This window comes from Chiroxiphia lanceolata, chromosome 3 (assembly GCF_009829145.1).
Source record: "Chiroxiphia lanceolata isolate bChiLan1 chromosome 3, bChiLan1.pri, whole genome shotgun sequence".
Lineage (NCBI taxonomy): Eukaryota > Metazoa > Chordata > Aves > Passeriformes > Pipridae > Chiroxiphia > Chiroxiphia lanceolata.
The window spans coordinates 54,809,121-54,836,633 of NC_045639.1; the positions used below are offsets into that span (position 1 = coordinate 54,809,121).

Genomic DNA, 27,513 nt, shown 5'->3' on the forward strand with positions numbered 1-27,513 from the left:
CATCCCAGGTGCAGAATCCAGCACAATAGGAACGAACAACCTCATAGCAAGATTGATTGCATCTGTGAAGTTATAAGCAAGCCAATTAAGAAGAAATCCTACATGTGCATCTGGACAGGTCTGAAAGACCAAAACATGGAATTCATGAGGATAAGGCAATATTTATCATGTGCCCAAAGCTGTTGCATTCATCTCCTATGTGTAGATTCCTGAGTGCAAGAGACAAAGTTGAAAACAATTTTATCAAAAGAACAGATGTCTAAAATGGTTTTGACAACTGATGATGTCAAGTGTCTTTAAATAAGATCTCTATGTTCTTTTGGAAGAATCTTCCTGTAGCATGCAATTGAGAAGTAATCAGCTGAAGAGATTCAAAGAACAAGATTACAATGAAATGTGCTCTCAAAAATTTTAAGTTAGGTGTTAGTTATATGAATGAGTTAGTAATCAGATAAAACAACTGACAGTCATGATTTAACTGATTAACTTAAAGATAACTCATGAAGAGTTCAAAATATCAGGTGGGTGTTGAAGTTTTTTTTAGAAAAGTTTGAAGGCCCATCAGTGTTAATGAGGCAGATGCTGTCAGTTTGTTTAGTGCTTGGCCAATTTCCTCTCTGATGATGTTGATAACAAACTCTGTAGAATTAGGGAAGAAGCACATAATGATATCAGAAGGAATTGTTTTAGTCATGATTCACCTTCAAAGAAACATTATGACTAGACATCCAAATAGAAATAAAAGATGTTTTCAAGTACCAACAGAAAGAATGGAATTGGAAGGTGCTCAGGAAAGGACATTGAAGGAATTTCTTAGGAAAAATATTAATTGTTATAAAACACAGAGAGACTGAGGAGTCCTTGTGTATTCCCTGGGCACTGACATTGGATGGGTTACAAGTGTGATTCCTGCTAACATCATCATTGTCTCTGTTACTACAGAATGAATTTAATCTAAAGAATGAACAGTATTGGCTAAGTGTTGACATCACCAGGCCATTAGTACTAACTAAATGATACAGAAGCTGCAAAATTTATTGTATTTTTGATATTTCCAAAAGGTGGCAAAAAAAGAGGTTCAGAGGGATGCAACAAAGGATGCATGTATTCATTACAAGAACAGAACTGTATAACAACGGAAAAAGGTTTTTAATCCCATCAGAAACTCAGTCCTCATCGAATTTGTGGCAGAAATGTATGTAAATTTATGTGTAAATCCCCATGTTGTGAGTCCCTGAGCCAATCAGTGACTTGAAAAGAAGTCAGATTTCCTAAATTCTTTTCTGAAAATCTGGTGGACTTCTTTGTGTGCAGTCTGTGCCTCAAGTGATGGGTGCAAATCACCCACAATGACCCCTGAAGACATATCTATTCTTAAGCTTGGCCTTGGATGCAGCAATTTTATATCTTGGCCAGAATGTCAGATGATTTGAACACAAGCCTGGATAAGATTTACAGCCGTCCATGAAGTCAAATGCTCCCCTAAGGCTGATGTTTGTGGAGTTGAAACAAGCCTATGTGTCTTGTTTGGGATGTTAACACTGTTAGGTGAAGGCAAGTTGGGAGATAGAAAAATCATGCAGGTGTGTAGCTCCAAGAACTGGTGAGTTCATCAGATGTCTTTGAAACATATGTGACATGAAATCCTATGATGGGCAATACTTGGTGCCACTTGGATTCCTGTATTAGCCTTTCTTCCAAAAAAGATAAAGTAGGTTCCAGCTGTCTTTGGGCATGCACTGTGTCAGTTTGCACTGTGTACAATTACACTGGAATTTGGAGGCAGAGAATCTGGACAGAGAGTGGATGGATCATCTTCACCATGTCTGCCTGTCACATTTATTGTCAAGTGTGTCCTCTGTGGTCATTGTACATGTCCAGATCAGTAATGCCTGTGTTTGAACAAAGAGGTGTAAACTGCAACCCTCTGCAGTTGCAAGCTGCAGCTCTGCCTAGCAGAAAATTTAAGATTAAAAGAAGTACCAAGTAACATAGTTTCACTGGAGATTCATAAACAATAGAGGTGAATTATTTTGTTTGAAATAGGATCTTACAAATGTTTTATAGTATATAAACATGTTAAGGTAAAACACTGTGTTGTCTGTTTATGATGCTTTTAAACAATAAATGTATATAATTATTATTGTATAAATAATCGATTTTTTACTGATAAATATGTGAAGCTTAAATGTTACAGTGCCAAAAATATATTGCCAACAGATAGGGAACCATTTTTAAAATCTTAATCATTACTTTGACACTACCAGAGGCTGTGAGATCTGAAAAAAAATCTGGCAACACTGATGTCTCCAAAAAGGCATTATTAAAGTTTGCTTCTTCAAATCAGCAGCTGAATTTTTTGACCTTGGTTCATTAACTCTGTGAGTTGAATGCTACTCCCAAGAGCTTTACACACAGCAAGCTCACTAAGTTAACTGGATTTTCCTCCTAGGTGCTTTCTCACAATGACTTTTCTAATGCAGTGACACAGAGAAGCCTTATAACTACAGTTATCTGTGCCTGACTCAGAGTGATTGAATAAGCCATCTTTTCAGGTCCTCAGTGTTGCATTCTAATAGCTTCCCTTTTATTGCCCTGTTCTTTATTTTCTTTGATGTATTTATTCATCAAGCCAATTAAAAAGGAAAAAAATCAACATAAAACCAACTTCAGCACAACAGTTTGGCTTTCTAGCTGTGGTACACACATTTACCAGCAAGCCTCAAAGGAATTTGGTCTGTTGGTGATGGTAAGGGGGGAGGGGGCAGGGTGGGTGGGCAGGGGCTTTTGATGACACCACATCAAGAATGAAGAGGGAACATCCACAACAAAAACACCGGTTCCTGAGATGCACTTGCGGTAGGAATAGGAAGGCAGGACAGCTCACTCTAATTCATCATGCCTGTGTGAATTTACTGAGAGGGGGGCTTTCCTATGAGGCAGGTGATGAAAGAAGATAGAGACTGCTGTAGAAACCAAGTATAATCTTTGGAAAGCCAAGGAAGATCAGAGAACTGCGGACTGCAGCAGTATCTTATGGTATGTCACAAAAATAAAGTAACACATCCTTGCTGCAACAGAAGTCACGTGGGACTGCAAAGCAGTGGATTTGAGAAAACTGGCAGGATGAATATTCGTTGTACTTCCCTGAGGGACTAGGCAGTACACCCACAGGCAGCAAGGGGAGGCAGCTTGGATCAGCAAAGAATTTAAGTCTTGAGAGCAATGCCAAGATGTGAAAAAGCAAACTGAGTTGTGTTGAATTGCTCATAGTACAGATGCAACGAGGAGTATCCAGGATATGGATCTAGTACAAACTGTGATCCCAAGAACTGTAATTTTAATAATTCTTAATGCTCTCTTGTGGACAGCAATAACTGAATGGAATCCTGCTATAGCTTGAAACATACTGTAGAAGCCCCCAAATAAAAAGCTTCTAAAGAAATTCCTTTCTCATGTGAAGTGGCAAAAAGTACACCGAGGCATTAGGCAGTGCGTCAAGAGATTCCAAGTTCCAGAGCCAGTTCTGCAGCTTTAGCTCTAAAGCAAAACATCTCTCTCCAAAGTACATGAGGTACAAGATACGTGAGCTAACTTTAAGAAAAAATGTGGGAGTCTACTAGCTATATTTTGTCACCCTGAGCAATGCAAGATGGTATCACATACTGCATACTGTTGGAGAACATATTGCTACACTTGAGTACAGTTAACACATTCCTTTCTTTTCTGCTCAAATATATGGATAAATTAAGTACAAAATTAAGTGTCCTGCCAAACTTGTTCCTCAGTATAGTTAATGTCTTGCAGTAATAACCAAAATTGACTTGTGTCAGTTTATGCTGTTCCACTCTTTTTTCAAAAGTTTGAAACTGGACTAATTTGTTGTCAAGAGTGGCACAGAGCAGGCTGAAGAGAATTTGAGCCAACTGGTGGGCATTTTTAACGTATTTTATACAGGAGATATCCCAGGAGCCTGAGAAAATACTTATCTAACAGTATTTGAAAAAAAGAAATAGGCAGCAGGAAGCAGGCCAGCCATGCAGGCAAAATAAAAGGATGATATTGGAGTCAGTTAAAAATTGGAATATAAAGATGTAAACTATGAAAAAGTAGTTTTAGGTGATAAGTTCTTATGGAGGAAAAAAAAAGAGTTCTTATCCCACTGTGTCCTTTTACACTATTATTTGAGGCTAATACCTCAATTTGTAGATAAAATTTCATTCATAGGGCATTTGATGAAATACTGCCTGAAGTTTAAATAAAGACATTAGCAACAGCTAGTGTGAACAAGGTGGGCTTTAGATGGATTATGAACATACAAAGAAATCTTACAAAGTAGCCTGTGATGTAGAATGTTTTGTTTCGTTTTGGTTTTTTTGTAGACAGGTACTAGATCTGACAGTAAACCAGACTCAAAAGCAAATAGAGGACTCTGATTGATTGAATCTGGACATGGCATAAAACTGCCATGAAGGCAAATAGCACTACGGACAAGGCAGTGAAATATTAGAGACAAAATGCTTTTTTAATACAGCCAAATGCAAAGTTATACATTTAGGAACAAGGAATGTGGACTTATCTTCACAATCAGTAATTTATCTCTAAAAGCTGCAGGATTAATTTGGAGGCACAGGTTAAAGCAGGTAGGCATCTCGGTGGAGTATGTTAGCAATCCTGAGATTTTCCTCCAAAAAGAGCTAGTACAACCATTAGATTGGTAAGTAGGGCAGTGGGAGGAGGGAATTGATTTCACATGATGAAATACTGGGTCTGCTTCTGCTGGCCAGGCTTTTAAGCTGTCTTGGAAGAAGGGAGAGTGTTGAAAAACGATGAAGTTCAAAAACTGAAGAAAACACCTCACAGCAAGAGATTTGTCTGCTTAACTTATTTCAGAGAAAAGCATAATTAAATAATTTTCACTGTCTTAAAAAACTTAATTAAAGTACTGATATCAAAAGGCACTTAAATTTAGCAGGAAAAGGCACAACAAGCAGTAATGACTGGGGACTGAAGCCAAGTACAAAAGGAAGCAAGACACACTTGATGATGAAAATTATTAACACTGGAACAAGCTCAAAGAAGATGTGGATTCTCCATCCTGTGAAGTGTTCCAAACAAGGCTGCCTCAGTTAAATGCACTTGATTAGATGTAGAGGTAAATGTGTGAAACATGAAATGACCAAAGGTGAATTGTGTCCAGAGGCATAGGCAAGGTCTGGCTGGGGGACGTTCCTGATCCTTCACGACCTGCATGCCCAGGTTTCTTTCATATAAGAGGAGGAAAAATGAGGGCCTGAGGATGAGGAGTCTGTCTTTTGTGGGCCCACGATTTAGCCACACGTGTGCCCAGGCCCAGGAGCTTAGAAATATGCCCAAATCCTGCAAATTAGCTGTAGTCCTAAGAGGCTGACTGAGACACATTTGGCACTTTGCACAAGAAAAAGCTAATACATTCTAGGGGGCTGCAAACACATGCTGCAAACTCTGTATTTTTTATGGGTTTTTTCTAATACTTTGTAAAAATGTCGTGTGCTATTTATAACTAGGTATTCAACTTTGTGGTTCATACCAGAACTGACAGACTGGAGAAAAGAGATTCTCAAGCACAAAATAAGACCTCCTCTGATGATACTGCACATTTCTAGTTAGATCTAGCAGTACCTAGAGGGTCTTATTAATATGTGACAGTGTGTGCAGACAATAAGCTGCTTCTAAAATGAGAGAAGTCTTCCGGACTGTCACTTTTCACTATTTCCAAGTTTGTTTTAATTGCTTCCCTTGAGATGTACAGACAACAGTTCAGAAATGGAAATATTATAAATTATGGAAAAGTATTATGTAGTCTTCTATCTGAATAATTACACAGTGTATGTGGTGGATGTGCTGGCAAGGGGGAGCTGCGGAGATGGTTTCTGTGGGAAGAGGCCAGGGCTGCCCTACATTGGACACAAGATGGTTTCAGACAGCTCCAAAAGGGACGAGCATGGGACACACAGCTGAGCCCATGAGCAAAGCTGGTGGTGCCTCTGTGGAAACATATTTAAGAAAGGGCAGAGGGAGGAGGAAGGAACAAAAAGAGAGAAACAACAGGGGAACACTAAGGTCAGAGGAGGAGGTGCTCCATGGTGGGGCAGGCACCCCACCACCATCAAAGTCCGTTTGTTGTTATCCAAATCAGTACCCAAATATTTATCTCAATTTACAATAAATGAAGTTAATTTCCCTGAGTGAAGTCTGTTTTCCCCCAACAGGAATTGGATCTCCCTGTCTTTATCTCCACTCATGAGCTTTTTTACTCCTGTTCTTTTTATTTTCTCCTCTATCCAGCTGGTTGCAGGGCAGGGAGTGGGAGTGAGCAAGTAATTGGGTGGGAGTTTGGCTGCCCACCCAGGGTCAACTCACCACACATTTTCAGCCTGAGGTGGTACAATTTGCATGATTATTAGTCAATTAATCCTAAATATTCTTGAGAAATAAAGCTGTGTCTCACAAGAGACCTGAATTTCATAGGAAGAGTAATAACCACCTCAAAATCAAAAGGAAGGTGTTTTGTTTAAAATAGGCACAGTAAAACTGGCAGGATATGTCATTACATGTATATTCTCAAACACAACAAAACTTTTTAGAAAAATACATCTGTGTGGTTTGAACATAATGTTTAAAATTTTCTCTGAAGTACACTTGCAACAATATGCAAGTTGTGTGAGAACTGAAAAGTAAAGATTGTGATCTATTTAATTGACTAAGGTAACCAAAATACAAGAAGTAAGCAGCAGTTAAAAATATTCAGTAAGTCTAAAGTCTTCACTAGTTTTTACCTAAATACCACAAGTTGCTGAGTTTTTATTTCCCTTACAAGTATTCTTTTTAATACCAGTGGGATATTTAAGTTAATATATGCCACTGGTAATTATTATTCCAAGTGTAGTTGACATTTGAAAGCCAGTAATCATAGTGAAACACCATATAAAATGTAAATTTATACATAGGACAGGCAACCTAGTCATCCTCCCAATACCATTTCAATCTTCCCATTGCTTTCAACATGACAGTTGAGAGAAGAGCAACGCAGCCATACTGAGAGGTACACAGAGCATGAATCAGGTGTGATTAGCGCTTCCTCTTCGTCATCCTTGAAATCACCTCACAAGAGATTCTTCTTAAATTTTGTTCAAAAGATATTTTTAATCTTATTTTTTTCTTATTGTCCTCACATCTCTTCAAAGCAGGATAGACTCAGGGAAGATTCATCTCCAAAGACACAGAGAGAGTGATGAGTCTTTCTTGCTACTGCTGTGAGGGTCGGGACTGCCAGCTGCAGCCAACTGTGTACAGCTTTGTTCCTCCCAGTGATGACAAGAGCAGCTGTGACTCCAAAGCCCCTGTCAGCTCAGAGATGATTTGTTATGGATGATCTGTCAGGGGTTGTCCCAGCTGATGTCTCCATGTCACCTCTTCAAATAAATGAGGAGGTTTGCTTCGTGGTGAGCACTGTGCTCACCTTTCTGTCCCCAGCATGCTGCTGTGATCCTCTACATGCACAGCAAGGGCTGCATGGCAACATTTGTTGTCACACCACTGGTTAGCTGTGACAAAGAGTTTTCTGACAGAAGGAGGCAGTCAAGCCATGATGGCTTGGGGCAAGACAAGAGTTATTTGCTTCCAGATTTAAGGCAGCACTGAAGATCAGGGCAGGTGGACCAAAGTCACGAGGTTTATGTGGAGCTCAGCACAGTTTCTACTCATGCAGTTTGGGAATACTCAGTGGCAATTCCTGTATGTGGTGAGACTCAGGAGCATATATACAGCTGTGTAACAGCAGCACAGGCTCTTATCTTGGGAGAGTCAGTATGGACATGTGCTTGTTTCTGTGTCATCTGGTGTGCCAGTCCTTAATTCCACCAGGAAAGAAAAAGACAGTTGCTCTTTTCAGCCAGCAGCTGCCACTGCTGCCTTTCTCTATCTCAAAACAGTTTGGAAAGAGAAAGTGTTTACTAAGCAGCTGGACTTCTGCTTGTTTGTGGGGTTTGTTCTTTTGCTGAAAAAATAAAGGGGGGTACTTGTGTTGGCAGCATTTACTCCCTTAACTTCTCAGCACCAGCTGCCATTGCTTCTGAAAGAGCCCAGAGTAATAATCCTGGTGATTTTACATCGATTGCTAAGCTTTGTGTTTAGCTATTACCACAATTTAGTACACATGGCTGATGCTGCAAAAGGCTAACTATACACAGGGGGAGAACCAGGAAGAAAAATGATGGCAGGGACTTCTGTTAAGCTCCACTCTCAAAATAAACTCTGTCCATGTTATGTGATATAATGCAGTGCGTTCAGCAGATGTTGAGTTTGATCACATTTTAGTCTTAGATTCTTGGGGCTTTTCTTTCCCTCATGCAGCCCAAAAGCATTCAAGAGATTGAGTTCCAGATGCTTAAATTCTAAATGAGATTTGTAGGACTCTCCGTACTAATTAGATTGGTTTGTTCTTAGATGTGGTATGATGCTGCCTCTCTTTTAATATGTGCTGTGAAAATCAGCAAAACCAGGCTGGCATAGAAGGTGCTGTGTTTGGATAAATGAGTTAGGGTGCCCAGAAATGAACCGGGCAAGTCATCCCCCAGTGCAGGTAATTTGTTAGTTAACTTTGCAAAGCTGTCTATGAAACCTTGCTCTCCTTTTACTTAAGTCGTGCCTCCCGCAGAACCAAATGGTTTTCTGTGCCAACCCAGTCTGTGCTGTGACTGCACTGGACAGGAAAGACAGACAACCAATAAAGGTAAAAGCATGATCTGTTTGTGTCTGCAGGGCTAGGGGTGAGGAAGTGGCTGGTTGAAATGTTCCATTCATAAGGTTTTTGACAAAAGAAAATAGACAGACAGTTTTATTAGTTTTATTCTGCCTGTTCAGAATAAAAAGTATCTTTTAATACTTTGCTTATTTACTAAAAAAAGTGTAACCTGATATTTCTATGAAGAAAACATTTGCATGGAAGCTAATTTTTTCTCCTTAAAAATGTTACTTAGGAGTTGCTACTGAAGGAAAGAACTTTTAATAAAAGCAGCAGGCCGGGCTTTTAATAGACTATCATTTTCTCAAAGTCACTTTCTGGTGTCTGCGCTTCACAGACCACCAACATCCTGAGCCCATTTCTTGGCTGCCGAAGGTGTGGGCAGTGCAGCTCTGTATGCTCTCAGTGCCTGGTCATTTCCCATGTAGAGAAGGCCACACATTGAAAACGTCTGATTTATACACTGGTACGTGCATGCAACCCCATGTGTTGCTTGTTTTATCAATGTATTGAAGTGTTTTGGATACTCAAAATGAATTCTTGACCTTCTTAGAATCCTTGAGCATTTAATATGGACCACGATGGGAATATGCAGTTAGCTTGTGTCTTCACACAAGCTTCACTATTCACAAGTCTAGTAATTTTAATCCTGTAATGTCTGGAAATTGTTAGTTGAAACACTGTCTGGTTTTTTTGATATCAGAGGTTGGTGGGTTAATATGTGGTCATGCTAAAACCTTCTCTGAGTAACCTGCAGGCCTGACTGACAGCCTTCCACAGCAGGTGTGGGACCGTCCCATGGCATTCAAGGTGTAGGGAGAGAGACACAATTGGAAGCCAGCCTGGATAATCATAGAATCATAGAATCAGCCAGCTTGGAAGGGACCTCTGAGATCATCAAGTCCAATCCTTGATCCACTACTGCCGTGGTTACTAGACCATGGCACTAAGTGCCACACCCAGTCTCATCTTAAAAACCTCCAGGGACAAAGAATCCACCACTTCCCTGGCAGCCCATTCGAATGCCTGATTACCCTCTCTGTAAAGAATTTCTTCCTAATATCTAACCTAAACCTCCCCTGGCAGAACTTAAGACCATGCCCTCTTGTCTTACTGATAGCTGCCTATGTTCAACACTACAAGGAGGAAACTAGATTGCACCTGTGAAATGGTGCTGCTCTGGGCTCTCAAAAAAACCCCCCAAACCCAACCAAACAAAAAAGTCCCCAGAAATGGTTTTTTGTTTTGGTTTTGGTTTGGGGGGGGTGGGGGGGGTGTTTTTGGTTTTTGGTTGGGGGGTTTTTATGTTTGTTTGTTTGTTTGTGTTGGTGGAGGGGTTTTTTTGAGAAATAAAATAGAGGTCACTTAGCTCTAAATAATTAAATGGTAATTAGTTTTTAGTATTCAAGCCTATTTTTTATTACTTTGCCATGCTGACTGCATGTTTCCCAGCAGTGAACACGTTTTTACTCAGCCGAAGGCCTAAATGTTTTATTTTTTCCTTTTGGTAAATATTTAAAGATCCCATTGATAATGCCTATGTCTGAGCATGAGAGCTGTAAGCAGCACATTCATCATCACACATAACAAAGAATTTTAATTCTTTTAGGGAATTTTTTAATGCTTTGAGGGAAAACATGGCTAAATCTTGATCCCAAATGAAACATGGCCTCTGAAGTAAACAGTTCGAGGAAAATCTAAGTGCCCACATCAGCCACATGTACTATAAAGAGCATTGTGCTGGCAAGTTGTAACATAGTCACAGAAGTGCAAGGGACCTGCTGAGCCTGTCCCAGGGTTTCATAGAAGCTGGTCAGTCTCTGCCCTTGAGCTCTTGGCTCCTCTTTGGTGACTGCTCCAGAGCAACAGTCCTGAAGTTGTAAGGAACCTTCTAGTCTCCAGCCTAAATGTGCATATGGCTTTTATCCTGCTGCTGTGTGTTCTCAGGCTTAGAAATATTCGTAAGTAGGAAACAGATATTGTCAGTCAGAGGTGAACCTTCCTCTCTCTCCCACCTGCTGGCGAAGACATATTGTCCCTCCCCCACTGCACCACCAGGAATAACCTCTTGTCATCAAATATTGGTGAAAGATCAATTTAAGTAAAAATGCATATTTCAGTCTTAGTATGTAGTACAGACTAGCGGCGAGGCTGGGAAATAACCCAGCCTAGTTTCCTGAATGTCAACGGGGAAGATATTTACATGGGAGGAGCAGTACAGCAGACTCCTATCTTTATATCCTTTAGAAACAACTATTGCATATCATAGTAGAGGGGATTTTGTCTTTAATATAGATACCATCATTGTCATTATTTAATGGAAATTATGGCTTCAATTGATAGAATAATTTAAAAGAGTTTAAATGTGAATTGGTTTATGAAGAAAAGTTTAATGTGAATGAAGCTAACATGGCGCTCTGCAAATTGACTAGAGCTCAGTTCAGATTTTCTAGATTTAGACAATGTAAACAGCGTCGTTCTTAGTTTTGGAGCATTTACAGCGTCACGACCATGAAAAGTGGATTTAGCGTAGAATTTCTTTTACGTATCTCCTAGACTGGGGAAGAGAAACAATAAAAATCAGGACATCTGTTTTACATGGAGCCGGCATGCTTTTAAGAACAAAACAGTTTTATTAAAAAAAAAAAAAAAAAAAAGAGAGAGATGTTTTCAGCAGAGGTAATGGGAGCTCTCTGCTCACTTCCCGGCACCGGCCGCCCCTCTCCGTGGTGCTGAAGCGGCTCCCGCCGCCCCCGCGGGCGCGGCCCGTGAGCTGAGGGCCCGGCCCGCTGCCGCCGCCCTCGCTGCCGCCGCCCCCGCTGCAGCCGCCCCTGCATCCCCCCCTCCCCGCATCCCCCGCCCCTATATCCCCCGTTCCTGCATCTCCCGTCCCTGCATCCCCCGCCCCCTCGTCCGCCCCGGCCGCTGCCGCTGCGGCTCCTGCGCTGCCCCCGCCCCGCGGCCGCGCAGCGCCGGGCGGGCTCCGGCGGGGCTCCATGGCGGAGCGCGGGCCCTGAGGCGGCGGCATGGAGGCGGATTTCGCCGCCTTCGGGAGCCCGCTGTGCGGCGAGGTTAAGCGCTTCTGCAGGCGGGTGCGGGAGACCTACCGGGAGATCCAGGAGGACCTCACCCCCTACAAGGATGACCGATACTACCGGTACTACCGGGCGCGGCTCCGGCCGGGACTCCGGAGGGGAGCAGGGGCAGTCTCGGGAGGCGGGCGGGGTTTGGGTGCCGGGCATCACGCGAGGAGCACCCCCGGCTGAGCGCCCGGGAGCGGCCGCCTGGTCCCGGGGCTGCTTCAGGCCTGCTCTGCCCGGGGGATGTGATCTGGCAGTGCCTCCCGGGCAGAAAGCCCGCCGCCTCTCTTCCTACCCTCACCTTACACAGGCAATTTCCATCTGCGTTCCTCTATGCTACGCCTTTTCCACTACCGTAGCAAGCGAGGGGGGTTTGTTCTACAGGGGAATGTGATTCTGTTCTGTTGAGCAGCCGTGAAACAATACTGGAATAGGATAGGAATAGGATAGGAAATAAGACTGGTTGGCAAAGGTTGAGATCAGAAGGAACAGATGTACTGCATGGGCTACACCCACGTTTTTCTGTGCCTCGCCCTGTCTGCTGTTTCCATGACTGACCAGTGATGGCTGAAGAATATCGATGGTTTGAGATTACAAAAGGATAGGAAGGACTCCAGAGGTGCTGGAGGCCTGGGTTATAAAAGAAAAGAATTTTTGAATTGGTGAAAGGTTCTGAAAAAGTACAGTGAAATTCAGGAGAAACAGATGCCAGGAACTATGCAGAGAATGAATGCTCTTCAGCCACAAAAATACAGGTTGGGGAATGAACAGTTATATAACACTTTTGTAAAAGAAAAGTATGGAAATTGTAATCTTTTGTAAAATAAACTCTTTCAACAATGACATTATCTTATACATGTGAAAAAGGTAATAATTTGGGGTGTACAGCAGAAGCACAGTTCATAAGATGTGAGAATTAAACCATCTACTTTAGTCACCACTCCAAACATTAGTTGGAGCTATATCCAGTTCTAGGCATCACACTTCAAGGGTCTCCCAGTGAAAGAGAGGATAAGGACAGAGAAATGGATAATCAAAAGCGTAGAAAACATAGCTGTGAGGAAAATTTGGGGTTACTCCCCCAAAAGCACAAACACTGAAGTTGGAGGAAGAGGAATTTCTGTGAAGAGAAACTTCATTTCACCTTGGACAAAACATTACAGAGTAATATTATTTGAAGAAATAAATGTTCATATTAGATATTAAGAAAAAATTTCTGAAAGGGCAGGATGGTAAAAGACTATAGAAAGGGTTATCCAGGGAGACTGTAGCATATCCATCATTGAGACCTTTTAAAACTTTTGAAAAATGCATGCCAAGAAAGTCTTACATCTGGCAGATGCTCTCCCGAGGCAAAAGGAAAGATGAGGTTCCTTGTGAGGTCTCTTCCAGCTCTATTTTTCTATGCATCTGGGCAGTCTGTTCGTGCACAGTGCCCTAGCTGTTCTGTTTAAATCTTTTGACTTCAGTATGCTGTGTCTGTTTTTCTCAGTGAAGGGGCAAGTGGTCCATTAGACTGAATTTGTCTCATTGTTCACAACAGTAAAGACCACAGAGAGTCATAGACTTTGGAAACACTGCCTGACAGCTTGGCAGAGTTTAACAAAACCATGGTCCTTCCTGGAAAACAGCAGCTTCTTGTACCTGAGTATGGTGTAAGAAGCCATGGGAGGTGATAAGGAGTGATGGAAATGTACCTGTGTGCATCTGGCAGCGCAATAATAAATATTGGCACTAGAATGAAGAAAGGAGACATAAGCCTGTTGAATTAACAACTAAAAGGTCCTGAGAGAGGCATCTGGTTCAGCTTTATTTCCAGACAAAACTCAAGCTCTCCAACATTTTGTTCTTGAAACATTTTTATGACTTTAGGGTGTATAGAGGGACTTTCTGTATTGAAAAGATGCTACCTCACCAAATCAAATGAGCTTGTACAGTTAGTGCTAGATTGCCATTTCTCTAGGGACAATATTCCCAAGAGGTATCAGCTGCAGGTCACCTAGAGTGAAATGGACTCTTTGCAAGGAAACAACATTTCCTGACTTAAAAGTCATGCTAGTATTTCTTTGCATTCTCAAGATCTTAACCGAAGTGACTGGCATAAAATAAGTTTCTGTTACTGCCACTGCATACCTCCTGTTCTGTTGAGTGTCTCCCTTCAGCATTATGAATGGATGTAACCACAGCACCTGCTTTTCAGATTCCTGGTAAGGAGGAAGGTTTCTTGATGCAACCATGCATTCTTCTTACAGCCAACTCTCACTTATAGGAAGGAGAATTAGATAGATACTTCATCCTCTTCTCCCTCTTTATTTTACTCAGTATGTTTGATCAGGTTATAAATGAGCACAGAGATGTAATGTGGAGATTTACTGCTCTGACAGCAGAGGGAATTTTGGAAATTTGACCAAGGAAATTCTGTGTGGCTTTTCTTTACTTCAAGCCAAGGACATTCTCTAAAATAATCAGGTTACTAAAAGCAAATAATACCTTATACCAAACCAATGAAATGAAAAGATGGTAAAACCATATAAAAGCATGTGATTTTTCCCTTTCACACACAGTATTTACAGACGTCAGCCTCTCAACCACTGTCTCCTTAACTCTTCTCTCTGGCTGGTGGAACAAAGCCATTGAGCTGTCAATTAGTGGTTTCCATTACCTCTTCAGAAATGGAGCGATCTACTCCGTTAAGCTGTAGGGAAAGGGGCTGGGGGCCATGACGTATTTGTAATCAGTATTTCCTAGAGAAAAAAATTGGCTGCTACAATCTTATTCTTGATTTCTATGAGGACAGCCTTCTCTGAATGCCAACTGGAAAACTCAAAACTGGAAAGCTTTGGAGCAGAGCTGGTACAGAAATGGAAAAGCACCAAGCAGTCAGTCCCTTTTGTGACTCTTGACTCAGGAGTGCTTGTTGTATGCTGTGCTGTTCATGCTCATTCTCAGTGACAGGGGACTCAGTACAAGGGGATGCTCTAGCTCAGAGGCAGATGGTGAAGCTGTTATCCCAAGTAACTGTCCTCTGCTGCATGGATGGCTGAGTCATTTCTGATTCAGCTCTGAGGCTGTCCCAGTTTAGTGACATCTTTTGGTGATGCTTTCCTTTAGAGCACAGTGTTCTTGAACATGTGGCTCAGCAGCTGTCTGTGAGCAGCCTGTTCATTGGGCACAGGGGACAGCTAAGGTTGGCAGACTCCTCAGCCATCCCAAGCTACATCAACCTCACTCAGCAGAGCCCCAGGAGTCTCATTCATACTATAGAGAGGAAAGGTTGTCTATGTCAGTGAGTTTGTTCTTCCTAACAGCCCAAAATATTCTTTACCTTGTGCCTCCTGGTGTATTTCCCCACAAGCAAGTGCTAGTTTACTCAGTCATCTGGGAGAGATGGAGAAAGCAGGGCTAGCCGTGGCTCAGCACACTGATGAATGTCATCTGTCTAGGTTAATAGTTCCCTTCAGCAGACATGGTACTGCATGTTGTGCTTGTCAAAGAGACTGTATACTTACAGACTGATGGGTGTGATATTAAATAATCTCATTGGTAACCCTAATACAGGGTTGGTCTGGACTCAAGTGCACTGAAGATTAGCCTGTATTACACCACGGGATGTAGATAAGCTCCAAGAAGGAAGAAATGTTACACTATTCTGTCAGTCATGGGGACTGCCATGAAGCACATCAGATTTATTGCAGCAACTTTAGGGTTGTTCTAATTTACACCACTGAGAAATTGCTCCAAACAAGCCACTTGAATGAACAGTTTGTTAATTTGTCTGGTGTCTCTCCCTCCCACTCCAATATATTTCTTCCTCCCTTAGTATGCCTCCTGGCTGGGATGGCAGGGCAGGGAGAGCTGACGGAGGGCTGGCAGATGATGGCTCCCCCACTGCACTAGACTGTTTTAAGTAGACTATTGGTAAGAAAAGAGCTTAGTACCAATGTTACCAAAACACATTTTTATCTGTTTGACATGTTAGCAGTGAGATACCAAAGCTTACCAGAAGACACCAGGCCAATCAGCTGACAGTTATTTTTCAATGGGAATTTCATAATTCTACCTCCTATCTAATGTCAAAGAGTTCAACTTGCTGGAACCATTTTGATAGGAAGGGAAGCAATTGAAGTGCCTACCTGACAGAGAGTAGAGAGCAGGAGGGTGGCCAAATTGTGGTCTGACATCAGAGTTGCATAACGACAATAATGACATGGTATTCCTGAAAAATCAATTCAGGTTAATGAACATGTACCCCTGGCCAATCAGCTCACAGAGGGAAGCATAGTGTTGATCCTGAATTTAGTAATAACACTCAGTGTTTGAGATAAAGACCTACCATCTGCCCTGCTTTAAATAAGGGATACATTTTAAATTCCTATCACGCAATAATGTGGCATTTTGTACATCAAAAAGAAAAGACTATATATAGGACACGATGAAACATTATTTGACTTGCAGCTTTAAGTAATGCTTGATGTTGCTATACAGGTAACAGAAGAGGTAATTATAGATGATACTGATACTCTTAATTCCTCAGCATCTCCTATTAGTGTTTCCAGTTCATAAGACAATCTTCAAAATATGTGGGAAAATTTCATTCTCTGTGGTTCTGCTTTTTTGGCAAAAAGACCAGAGAACAGTCCCTTTGGCTCGGCAATAAAGAGAAACTGTTAATTTTTCCCTAGAGAAACCAGTACCTGTGTGCTTCAGAGAAGAAACTTGAAGTTGCCAGAGAGAGCTGTTGTGATAAGTACACACTTCTTCCCACCTTCTTAATATCTTTCCCAAGTGCTCGAAGTGCAAGTCTGTGAGAAGCCATGGGGTCAACAAGACCTTGCTGGAGAACTGTAGTCAAATTCCAGCCTAGACCCAGGCATGATCTTCAGTGGCTGCTTCAAACCATAGCTAGTACCCCTCTCTTGTTCTTCCAAGGCTCCCTGCTGGGTCCTGGCAATTGGGGGAAGAACCTGAATGACCCTCATGTGAACTACAGAGCTGTGGCCAGAAGCCTTGAAACAGAAGGAGGAGAATCACTGTAGCTTCATGATTGCTTTAAGATCCCACAAACTGGCTCTGTGGCTGGAAGAAGTCATCCTAGCTCTCATTTCCCTGGTCACACATTTCTGCTCTCTTCCTCATCTGCCCACAATTAGTCCTGTATTTGCACAGTGACTGAGCAACTGATTCCTGAGTGACTTTGAGCTCAGATAATTTCCATTATTTGATTCACCACTCTACTGCACTAACATTTGTGCTGGTAAAAATCAAAGAGCTCCAGCTCCAGCAAAGCTGGATTTCACCTTTTGTCACCTGGAGCTGTACGTGTGAGTCATGAAAGGATAAACTAGTCAAGAAAGTATAGCGTTAGTGTTAAGGTGGTTAGTGTAAGCAGCATCCCTGCTGAGCTAGCATTGAGCCTGCTTATTCATAGATCAGCCAACCTCCTCTTGCTAGCCTCATTCATCATACACTGCCCAGTTCCTACAACAGATGAGGCAGACAGTAGCTTCTTGCACTATTTCATTCCAGAGCAGGTCAGACAAGGCACTGAGGGGCACCTTCTTGCAAGAAACAAAGTAGAGTGAGACTTTGACTGCTTCTGTGGGGAGAGAGTGTTTTGCAGTGCCTTCCTTTCAAGTGTTTAGATTGTAAACTCAGTGATAAAATTTTCACCAAAAAAATAGTGTGCAATGTACATGTTTACAGTGTATTCACAAGCCTTTGAAAGCTAGTAAATGGCAAAGAGAAATGTGGTTCCGTGGCTAATTGACGTGAACTGGATGTCAAGCTATGCCACCCACACTGTTCTCCAAGTGACTTTTGGCAAGGCTCAGTCTGTCTGTGCTTCAAGTTTTCTGCCAGTTCAATAAGAAGAATGTATTTTTGTATTGAGGAGAATAAATTCACATTTGTGAAGACACCTGAGTGCCAGAGGGTTTGGAGCAGTCATCCAAACAGCTCAGTTGTGTGCACATAAATGGCAGCGTAACTTCAGAGAGTCATAACTCTGCAACTGCACTTCCCAGAACACTGGAAATGGTCACAGATGCTGTAGGAACCATTCCATCATTTTCTGGCCAGGGAGAACTTGTTGGAGAAGCCCGAAGTGTGCTGAAAGCTACACAGTGCATGTCATAGTCCCCTGTGACCTAATGACTTCAAAGTGTGGCATAGCAGTGCTAACTGGTTCTGAGCATATACTGCTTGTTAAGTTGTCCTGACTACCTGAAGCTTTATTTTCTTCCCTACGTTTTAAATTCTTGTTGATTTAAAATGTATGAACACCTTTCTTCATGAATTGGTATTATATATTTTCAAGACAGCCTTTTTATGAGATTACTAAATAATCATCAGTGCCGTAAACCACAGATCTAAGTGATGGGATAAATCCAGTATCAACAACTGAATTAATTTCCAGCATGTTTCTTTTAGGTTCAGTGGTGTTACACAGCAGACATACTGGGTCCCACGGGTCATCAGTAATGGACATAACTGTCCATAAGGCAATAGAATGAAATTAATATTATTAAAGTTAAGTACTTTTAAAAAGTAAATGAAATAAACCCATCTTACCATCTAAGTAAGCTTTTAATAGAAGTATTTGATTATTGAAGAGATAATTATAAAATTATATATTGACTGATCTATCTAAATATTTCTGGGGTCATCCCAAGGGGGCTCTACCTTATGTACATGACAAACACCAAAGCCAGGCAGTTACTCTGAATTTAATTCTAGACTACACACCAGGTTTGGCCACATTTAAGTAACTGCAGTGCTGGCTTTCTATGAGCAAATATTAGAGCTATCAAAAATGAGTACAAAATATAGCTTGGTTAAATCCCTAAAACTGCCTACTCTTCTTCATTGCTACCCAGTGAATCAGTTGACAATCATTGTTGCCCAGTCTTAGAACATTTGACAGAATATCAGAACAAAAATCCAACTTTATGCTAGCATTTGTGCAGGAACAAAATAGTCTGAGGTGTTGTCTAGAGATTTTTATTAAGCACTGTGTTTAAAGCAGTCGCTTACTCCTAGGATTTAATTTCTGGCGCTTGCAGGCTGACCGAATTCTCTGCAAACATGATACATCAATCACATCCCTTGAATACAACAAAGCTGCATGCAGGTGACTACAGCGACAGCATTTTAATTCCACTGAAAGAGCTAGTAAACAAAACCATTTGCAAACTGGATGGCTGCCTCTAAAAGGCACTAAACATGCATGTGTACAGCATGGATACATCACATTGGTCTTTTCACCTAAAATGGGTAGGTTAAAACTGGATTCAATTCAAGTTTGAAAAGGACACTGGAAATGTGGAAAATATTACTGCTACCCTGATGCAATGACACATTTGACCTCATAACCAACGGTATGAGGTTCAACAAGTCCAAGTGCCGGGTCCTGCACTTTGACCACAACAATCCCGGGCAGCGCTACAGGCTGGGGGCAGAGTGGTTGGAAAGCAGCCTTGTGGAAAAGGACCTGGAGATGGTGGTCGACAGCTGGCTGAACATGAGCCAGCACTGTGTGTATCCCAGGTGGCCAAGAAGGCCAATGGCATCCTGGCTTGTATCAGAAATAGTGTAGCCCAGCAGGACCAGGGCAGTGATTGTCCCTCTGTACTTGGCACTGGTGATGCCACACCTCAAATCCTGTGTTTAGCTTTGGGCCTCTCACTTCAGGAAGGACATTGAGGTGCTGGAGTGTGTCCAGAGATGGACAACGGAGCTGGTGAAAGGAATGGAGCACAAGACCTATGAGGAGCAGCTGAGGGAACTGGGGGTGTGAATAAGCAGCCTGGAGAAAAGGAGCTCATGGGAGGCCTCCTGACTCTCTACAACTACCAGAAAGGAGGTTGTAGCCAAGTGGGGGTCGGTCTCTTCTCCCAGGCAACCATCGATAAGACCAGAGGACATAGTGACATAGTAGTAAGCTGTGCCAGGGAAGGTTTAGGTTGGATATCAGGAGGAATTTATTCATAGAAAGGGTGATCATACATCGGAATGGACTGCCCAAAGAGGTGGTGGAGTCACCGTCCCTGGACGTGTTTAGCTGGACGTGGCACTAGTTGACATGGTGGTGTTGTGTCATAGGTCGGACTCGATGATCTCAGGTCTTTTCCAACCTAACTGATTCTGTGATACTGTGATTTTGAACCCGCAGCGCTCGGCAGGGCAGGACCAGCCGCGTGACTGCGCTCCGGGACGGCTCACCAAAGCTGACGGCTCACCAAAGCAAACGCCTTTCCTCCCTCCTTCCCTCCCTCTCGCGGCCCCGGCGAGGCGCGGGCGAATGTCCCTTCGGGCTCGCCGTAGCGCCCCCCTCTTCCCCCACTGCCGGCGGCAGCACCGCCCTTGGGCCCCGGCCCGGGGCTTGGCGGGGCCGTGACGTGTCGGGGCCGCGGCGGGCGGGCAGTGACGCACGCGGAAGCGGGCGCGAGGCGCCGCCGGCGGTGGTGCCACGGCAGCGGCGGCGCCGGGAGGAGGTGCCGGCAGTGCGCGCGCGGGCCGGGATGGAGCCGTGAGTGGCGGGCGGGGAGGAGCAGCGCGCGCGGGATCGGGATGGGAGGGGGGCGGGGGGGCTCGAGCCTGAGGGGGCGCCCGGTTGCTTGGGTCGGAGTCCGGGTTCGGGATGGGGAGAAGAAAAGAAAATCCTTGCTCCGACCAGGTGCGGTAGTTTAGGCTCTTCCCCCTGTAAAGACCTGAATGTTGTCATTCGCAGAATCACAGAACGGGTCAGGTTGGAAGGGACCACACCTGGTCCAACCTCCCTGCTCAAGCAGGGTCATCCCACAGAGCACATGGCACAGGATTATGTCCAGGCGGTTCTTGAGTATCTCCAGTGAGGGAGACTCCACAACCTCTCTGGGCAATCTGAATCGAATTCAGGTTATACACGTTAACTCTCGTTAAGGAAATCAGCGCGCCGAGGGTTAAATTTATGTTTCCGAGGCTGTGGTTCGCCACTCAGTGACTGCTCGCCTCTTTAGAGGAACGTTCTGATTTTTTTCTTTCTGTGGAGAACAACAACCCCCACCCCTTGTATCTCCACTCTCAGACTGTCTGGTAAAGGAAAAAGGAAAACTTGTTTTCCTGAATAACTCTGCACAAACAGAACCATAGCTGTAACTAATTATTCAGACTTAAATGAATACAGCAAACAAGAACAAAAAAAAAAAAAAAAAAAAAAAAAGAAAAAAAAGCCAAACCCACCCAGTGCACAAATATCTTTAACATAGCCATGGTTAGCTGTCAGTTGTCATATAGCAGTTCTGTATAATACTGTTAATGTTAATTTTATGCCTCTTTTTATGTAGTCGTGTGCTGCCTCATTAGCTATTAAACGTTGTGGAATACATCTGCAAGAAGAAATTCAAGGTCTTCTGAGGGACACCGAAGCGAGCAATGTCTTTAAACCATGAGGAAGTGCAGGGTGTATGGATAGACCCAGTACTGTGAATGTAGGTAGCATATATAATCGTTTAAATCAAAGTGGTTTTGATGATTTTATTTGGAAGTAAGCCTAAAATAGAAAAGAGCAGTTGGAGGCAGAGATGTTGAGGCTAATATGACAGAAAAACTGCTGTGCATAAAAGTGAGTTATTTCTGATTTTAATATCAACTCTGTACCTACGTACTGCTTAATCTCAGTTTTGCCACAGCCTTCCCTTCTGTAAAGTGAGAGTCTGAAGTGAAAACTATTGTATAACAGGCTCCGTTTTTCAAAATGGCCTTTACCAAAGACTTTGTTGTGCAGGCATGAGAGGTGAAGATGAGGAATAGCCTGAGAAACATTTTGCCAAAACTTTGAGCCACAACTTTACTCAAAGAACAAGATTTAACCCACCTTTACATCTCACATATAAATGGGTACTGAAAGATTGCAGATGTTAGGAGCGTGTGTTTCCAAAGTTCACTCTTACCACAGATTACATTAATGCAGTTTAGTTTTTTACTACTATTTGAGATGTCTAAGTAATATTTCTCTGTTTGTATCTCAGTACTTTCTGCTCCTTTGCAGTTAATTTCAGACATAATTTAATTATAAAGTACTCCTGAGTTAAGATAAAGCTCAATGTAGGCAGTAAAAGCTGCCTGAAAGATCTGCAGACATTTGGATGGCTAGTCCTGAGCTTTCGACTGCCATGGCTAGGGAGCGTCTTCTGCTGGTAAAGCAAAGCACAGTTCTTGACTCATTTGAACAGATGCTTCCAGAGTAAGGAACCTTTTTTGATTTTCCCATGAGTGTGTTTCAAACATTTTATTCGTTACTGGGCCTTTCAGATGTGAGAAAGAAACTGTTAGTGGAGGATCATCAACTTGCACTTCTGTGTATTCAGAAACTTTATGTAATGTCTTTCCTAAAGGCAGATGTTTAGCAATGAACATATGGGAAGACCGTTTAATCTGCTTTGTGTGTCAACCGGTGATAGGTGAAATGAGGCACTCAAAACCACACAAGGAAGTTCTGTTATTGCAGCGAGGGGCAATGAAACATACGTCACCTGATAGGAATGCTGTAAATTGTTGTTTGCACTCACGAGAAATGTAGTTAAGATTTGGCTGAGTTCTTACACTTCCTTTCAATAATAAGTATCCATGTTGCTTTATTGACCTGTAAAGCAGCACATTCAGTCAGCGGCTTAGATGAGACTTGAGGAGTACCAGTATGAAAGAAAGCAAAACACAGAGCATGTCCCTACTCTCCCTGGTCTCTGGTCTTTGTTAGGTACCATCATCACTTAGGTAGGTGCACACCTTCCCATTTTGACTACTAGGTGTTGTGCCAGCTGGAGAGGAGCTGGAATAAAGAATGTCTGGAACATGTTTCTTCAAAAGCTCGTGAGCCCATCTGTGCTCTGGTATTATGAGCAAATGAGGGTGATAATTGCCAATAGTTGTAACCCTGTGTTGGTTGGGGGGGGGAAACTCTGGTGACCTTCCTGGAGAGGGAGGACTATGGAGAGGGAGCTGCTTTTCATGTTCACGTTATGCGTTTTGAAGTGTCTGCAAAAACTTGGAAATTAGGAAGCTTATGAAAAGAACCGAGAATATGTACAGCATGTCAGAAGTATCCTGCATCAAGCTGTAGCTGTTAAGTGGATGCCCAGATGTAAGCTGTTCAGAACTGCACAAGTATATGTTGAACTTCCCTGCAAACATACAATACTCGTCCAGTTGTCAGCTATTCTCGATCCCTGGACTTTCCCATCCAGACCCGATTTCTGTGTATTGAGGCATCCTCAGTATGTACTCTGCCATGAAATACTTGGTATCCAGATGAAACCTTATAGTTAATTTAGGCATGTCAGCATTTTAGGCACCATTTTTATATATCAAGGATTTTCCTGTTAAGATTAGTACTTTAGTATCTCAAGATAGTATCTCATACTGGATATACTTAGGTAGATGGGGAATACCAGGTTATTTGTGGAACTGAAGAAGCACTTGAAACTGGTAGAAAGATGCACCTTGGTTAGTTAGTTATTTAAGTACTAGTACAGATGTAATAGCTTTAACGTGGTTTAAGTACATAAAGGCTGAAGTTTTAAGACACTGATTTAAGAAACATACTGTAGTTATATCCCTGCCAAAGCTGTGCAGACAAGTTCTGGTTTGAAATGCTTCTATTAATAACTTCTATTAAATGTCAGCTTATAATCATATTCATGAGCCTTCTGTGTGATGATCTCTGACAGAGATCTGATCTTATTTATGTCTGTGATAATTTCATGTACGATTTGCCTTTTTTGTCTGTACAATCAGCTATTCTGACTTCTAGACTAATGCAGAGTTTCTGCTGCACATAAGGGCATGTGGCAAGGCAAGTTACTCTGTGTTTGCAGGTGCTGTGCCTGGAGTCCTGCACTGCCAGTTTGTGCAGGACTTGTAACATTTACAGTTACTTACTTGTAGTTCTCATGATTTCTGTAGGGTTTTCCTCCTTTCCTCACCTCCTTTGTGAGTTAAATTAAAGTTTGGATCTCTCAAACTTTACAAGAAAGTAATAATGTAATTTTTTTTGCAGCGCTTTGTTTGGGGAGAATAGAGGTTGTTATTATTAGATCCTTGTATTGGTGATTTGTTTGCCTTGCTTATAAGGGCTGCTGTGCATACAGGCACATGGTGCCTGGTCCCAGAGTTCAGGCTGGTCTTGTGGAAGGGATTTCAGCTCCTTTTCTGCAATTCTTCATTAATGTGATGAACCAGTAAAAGCACTGTTCAGCTGGTGAAAAGAAGTTTTATTCCAAGCCAAAAGGGAGCACTACCATTAAAGTCTTACGGTTTCATTTCTTTCCAGGATGATGCTCATACAACTTCATTGAAAAACACCAGCACCATTCCATCACCCTCTCAGTCCTAGCAGCTTTTCCATATAAACTGTACAGCTTTCTATGATCGAACCTTCTGGAACAGCACTAGAAAATCAGTTATGTGGTGGCTCGGTTCTGGCATAACTCGAAATGTTGGCTTTATTTTGGAAAATGCTGGATTTGTTTTTTTTTAGAAATTACGCATTTAACAAAAAGGAAGATGTGTTATGTAGGATTAATTATTTGATCTTATTTCCCTGCCAACAGAACTAGAAGTTACCCGTTTCCAATTGGTCTTTTCAGTACTTTTCCCCTCTCTGTTTTGTCTTTAACCTAATGATAAGCACCAAATAGTTGTGGAAGAGATGTCATTGCTTGTATGTGTATTTGTATTTAAGTGTCTAAAAGTTCAGTTTTCTGTTTCCCAAGCTTTGGTGGAGTTCAGATGAGAATTCAAAGCCTGAGCATGCACATCTAGCAGATCTGGAGTTCTGCATTACTCCTTGTTAGGGATGATCCTGAAGGGATGAAGTATATATGTAGAGTGCAGAAAACTCATCAAGATCCCGTGTGGATAACTGAGTTGTTAGTGATGTCAGTCCCTTTAGATTAAGCTGTCATTACAGGAGACATGGTGTCTTGGACGTTTAAATTATTAATGTATGAACTAAAATACAACTTTTTATCCCTCTAAGAAATGCTTTCTCTTGCTGAAGTCTTAGGACAATAGAAAGCCCTAGCATAAGAAGAATCTGCAAAATGTTTACGTTTTGGAGCACGGATACGTGTGCACATAGATATGTCTAATAATGCCTGGTAGTTATCCTTGCTCTATGACGCAGCGTTAATATTTTTCTCTTCGTGTTACATGTTATCTCAGAGTTCGGTTTCATTTTCTTTGTGGAAAAATGAATGGGGTCTATTTTCTGCCCCTTTAGAAATGTGACTGACAACTAATTCTATGCTTTCTTTTGCTTCCTGTAGGCTGGCACCGATGCGATTATATACACTGTCCAAAAGGCATTTTGTTCTGGTCTTTGTAGTATTCTTTGTTTGTTTTGGTCTGACAGTCTTCATAGGAATAGCAGGTAAGGAAGAACTGTCTTTTTAAAAGATTACAGTTCTTGTATGCTTTGTCTAAACCTGGTGGTATTTACACATGTATTTAAATGCTAATGAGCTTATTGCCCCTGAGATGTCTGAGGAAGCATTACTCCTGGCAGGGAGGGGGAAGTGTTTCTTCCATTTCATTTTTTCATAGGAGTACTACCTACAACGACTTGGTATTTAAAAGTGCTTTGCAGGGAGGAGTCAGTAAAATAAAACCAGTTTCATTGTAACATAATTTTTCAGCAGACTGCTACATTAATTGTTTTTCTTTGTGTTTCTGTCTGTAAAATGGTGGTGCTAATACTTGATTTCCTGTGAGGAAACTGCTAACTGTTTGTAAAGTCTTCTAAATGTTTGGGTAATAAATGCCACAGAAATAATAAATATTTTAGTAGTGTAAAAATATGAACTTCAGTTGTCAAACATATATATGAGCTTTGGTCTCTGGTTTCAAAGACCTTTGTTGGAGTCCTGATGTGATCTGAGAGGCTAAGCACTTAGTGTCTGAGTACTTATCCTGGAGATCAGAGATTTGATCCACAAAGATGCAGTGTCACTAGAGAGTTGAAAAGCATGGGAGCCCTCTTTATTTTATGCCAGAGAGCTTTTCCAGGTATAAAACATACTTGAAAAATAAGTCAGTGTGCTGTCACAGCAGTGTTAATATACTAGTACTCTGCTGTCAGGAGAGCTTTGTCAATACAGAAGTGACAGACAGGGAGAGGGGAAGGGAGGGACTTGTACTCAGTAGGCAACCCATCCCGTATATAAGAATTACTTAAGGTTGTTGCCATCTTCCCCCACTTTACTGCTTACTTCCACGTCACCAAGCATGTCCAGTGTGTTCTCCTGTGCCCCTCTCTGACACTTTTTGACCTGTTTGTTGGATTGTTTCTACCTCTACCCTGTCCTTCATTTCCTTTAGAATGAGAAGGGCTACCCAGGCCTGGGAGTCATCTGCTCCTGCCTGCCTTGGAAAGAAGAGGGGATTAATTGGAGGCAGTTGTCTAGGCTTTTTATACCCATCTGTGTCTTGTAGGCAGTACATTTTTCATAATAACATTAAATAATAAAATTTGTCTGTGAAATAAAACCTTCTTTCCTGCAGTTTGATTTATTGTAGCAGCCTAAGGTCCAAATAGACTTTCAGTTCATAAAGGTTAACCACTGATATTCCTGCGACTTGCCTAAGGATGCTGAAGGACATTATTTGGCCACTAAAATACTGTAGAAATACATTTACAAAAGTGCATTTTGTATGAATGATAAAGAGCAAAAAATGGAATTACCTAATTTATTGTAATTTGGCTATTTGGCTATAAAATTGAACCATATTTGTAGTTGTATATTTATACTGCCAGGTTGCAAGAAGTGAAAGTTGTTTTACGTAAGATAGGCAAAAAGCAGTGCTCCTGGAAGAGAAAACTGAGCATTTTGTTCTTAATGGATATCAGAACCTGTGTTGGTGTGTTGCATTGTGTCTGTGTGCAGAGCAATCTGATGATGTGGTTACCTTTGGCCCAGGGGACTTGGCTGCTGTAAGCAACACTTGGTCATCTGTACCCTGCTGGGGTCCCAGGCCTTGCCTGTGATCCCCTTCAGGAACTGCCATGGCTGTGGGATTCTTGTCCTTGTAAGATTGGTTTGCCAGATAGTTTTGTTGACAAAGCATGAACACCACGTATTATTATAACTTAATTATTTTTAAAAGAATGGTGTTTACCTTGGGAGGAGATCTGCTGAACACTTACTGTGATGTTTTTTGTGACTTCTGTTGACAGCTGCTTGCTTCCTGTGAATAGAAGGAGGGGCAGTAACAGTAGAATGCTCTGTCATTAAAGGGTGCAGTCTGAGAAAAACTCACCAAACCCACTAAGTAAATGAAAGCATGGGAGATACATCCATATTTTCCATGCTGCCTGAATATGCCACTGCCCATACTCGACATCTCTACCTGCAGTTTGGGAAGCCTAGCAGAAGTCTTGCTTTTCAGCTGAGAAAACAAGACAGTTTAATCTATGGTGGCAGTTGCTCTTCAGTTCTTGTAACCCAAGACAGATGCAGACTTGTTTGATCTTTTTCCCAAGTTGCACTCACTTTCTTTCCCTTTGTCCCAGTGGGTCTATGTTATCTCTGGGGTGAGACAAGTGTAATGAAAATCCAAAGTGCAGAACTCATTTTTCTGTACCTGTGCAGTTTTCCTGTTCACCACCTCAGG

The 27,513-nt window shown here is 42.1% G+C and overlaps 1 protein-coding gene across 3 annotated transcripts in view; it reads left to right on the top strand.

Annotated features, from left to right (window-relative positions):
- Nucleotides 1-11,765: 11,765 nt before the first annotated feature.
- The window catches only part of TMEM181 (transmembrane protein 181), a 35,748-nt gene continuing 20,000 nt past the window's right edge, over nucleotides 11,766-27,513 (top strand). Inside the window, exons 1-3 of one of the 3 annotated variants that reach the window (XM_032683440.1) lie at nucleotides 20,332-20,392; nucleotides 21,189-21,332; nucleotides 25,170-25,273. In XM_032683440.1, the coding sequence (XP_032539331.1) occupies nucleotides 21,331-21,332; nucleotides 25,170-25,273 (106 nt within the window). In that variant the 5' untranslated portion in view covers nucleotides 20,332-20,392; nucleotides 21,189-21,330. Of the gene's footprint in view, nucleotides 11,943-20,307; nucleotides 20,393-21,188; nucleotides 21,333-25,169; nucleotides 25,274-27,513 lie in introns of those variants that run through there. The other 2 variants (XM_032683437.1, XM_032683439.1) reach the window with 2 other exon arrangements.